The 2,127-nt window shown below is 42.1% G+C and overlaps 1 protein-coding gene across 1 annotated transcript; it reads right to left on the bottom strand.

The window, feature by feature from the left end:
• Positions 1-926: 926 nt before the first annotated feature.
• Positions 927-1,655, bottom strand: LOC115222668. The gene has a single exon (XM_029792987.1). It carries the CDS (start codon positions 1,653-1,655, stop codon positions 927-929), a length of 729 nt encoding a protein of 242 aa, XP_029648847.1.
• Between the last annotated feature and the right edge of the window lie 472 nt (positions 1,656-2,127).

A 2,127-nucleotide genomic window follows, 5' to 3' on the forward strand; every position in this document is an offset into this window, starting at 1 on the left:
CAAACCAAAACTCATGAATAAAAATTCGAAACAGCCAAAAGGAGTAGTAATTGCTGTTTTAGGAATATCGTCTGAGTTGACCGGTATTTGATGGTAGGCACGTATGAGGTCAACCTTAGAAAAAATAGTACAGCCATGTAAATTCGCCGAAAAATCGTTCAAAATCCTTATGGGATATTTGTCCGGAATCGTCACCGAATTTAGACGCCGATAATCTCCCACCGGGCGAAAATCTGTATCCCCTTTTCTAACTAAATGAAGGGGAGATGCCCAAGGACTGGTGGATGGGCGTATCAGACCGAGCTGGAGCATATGCTCAAACTCAGCCCTAGCAGTTTTGAGTCGATCAGGTGCAAGACGCCTTGGACGCGAGAAAACAGGCGGTCCAGTTGTTGTTATAAAGTGGCGTGTCGAATGCAATGGCTTAGCCACCCTAAAGGTAACATTATATAGCTCTGGAAAAGAAGCTAAAAGAGAGTGAAAAACATCTCCAGATGTACCGACAAAAAATGTCGGGCTAAGAGCTAAATTGGTAGATTCTCTGGTCGGCGTGGAGAGTGTAGTCGAACTATCGACTAGCCTCCGACGTCTGACATCTACCAACAAATCAAATTCATTTAGAAAATCCGCACCTAAAATAGGATGCGGAATGTCGGCAATGACAAAAACCCATTGAAAGTCTCGTCGAAGATTAATATCAAGGCGTAACGAGATCTGACCGAATGTGGCTATTGGTGACGAGTCAATAGCGTGCAAGATGACGTTAGATCGTTTTGGCCTGTCGGTTGTGCAACGCAGTGGCCAAATACTGCAACAAGAACCAGTGTCCACCATGAAGTTTTTTTTCGACACTAGATCCTTAACAAAGAATGTACGATAACTAGAAAATGTTGTGGAGGAAGTTCACGTGCTCAAATTCTCCGAATCTAGTTTAAAGACTTATAAGTGCATGGCTGTGTGCACCTATGTGCATTCTCTCCATACTTGGAGTGGTACCAACACAGTCCAGACTTAGACTGTGTTGATCTCGAGGATGAACGACTGCGACTCCGCGATTTTGAAGATCGCTTACCATCGCGACACATCGCGTCCATCCTTTTAGTGAGGGTTTCTATTAGTTTAGAAAGCCCCTCAATTGAGGCCGAAGAAGTTTGTGAACAGGCACAAGCAGACCGTGACGATGGTTGAACGGCAAATTCAACCATCTTATCAGCCATCGTTGCTATTTGGTCCACTGTATTTGTCTCTAAGCCGGTTGCCAAAACGGTCTGTATATAGGCGGGCAACCTCGAAAAAAAAATCTTCCGAAGGAGAGGGGCGTCTGATGCATTACCACTTAACTCCCTCAGTCTTCGTAAAAATTCTGACGGAGTCCTGTCTCCGAGTTCCTCATCTGCCATTAATTCGTTGAAACGACTTTCTTCGCTTCGTGTATTTCTTTTCTCTACCTCTAATTTAACAGGCGCATAAGTAGCGCCTGGACTAGGGTCTGTGATAAGGTCTCTTGCTGTAGATGCCAGTTGAGGCGGCATGCAACCATAAAGGATTTGCAACTGCTGCTCGGGAGTAATACTTTGTGCACGAAATTGTGCCTCTAACTGTGAAAACCACAGTGTGGCATCACCTGTAAAAGTAGGTAACGAACCCATAAACATTTTGTAGCCTTTTATTCACTAGATGACTCTGTCAAATGGAAAAAAGAAAACTGACAACGAACCAACGCTTAACAGACGCAACAAGGAAAAACAAAGGGAAAAGAAAAGGAAGAAAGAAAGAAAGAAAGACCAACAATTGAACCAATAAATTTTGAATGTGCAATTTACAAAAAAAAATGTTTTTTTTTCTTTTGTTTTTTTTTTGTTTGTACTGTGTGCTCAGAGAATAGAAAAAATTCATTTCTTTTTTTTGTTTTACCAACCTTCGTCGCGTTTTAATCGAGAAAAAAAAATTTCTTCTCTTTTTTTTCTTCCGTGCGTGAGTGCAGATGAAGAAACAAACTGTTGAAAGTGACTGGAAAACAGGTTGGTCGTGTTTCAGACTTGGCAGAAAAACTGGATTTTTTTCTTTTTGTTGAGTGTTCTCTGGAACTTCGGGGTCACCACTGTAAGGAAATGTGAATATCTTCTC

The sequence above is a fragment of the Octopus sinensis genome, linkage group LG20 (genome assembly GCF_006345805.1).
Source record: "Octopus sinensis linkage group LG20, ASM634580v1, whole genome shotgun sequence".
Classification (NCBI taxonomy): domain Eukaryota; kingdom Metazoa; phylum Mollusca; class Cephalopoda; order Octopoda; family Octopodidae; genus Octopus; species Octopus sinensis.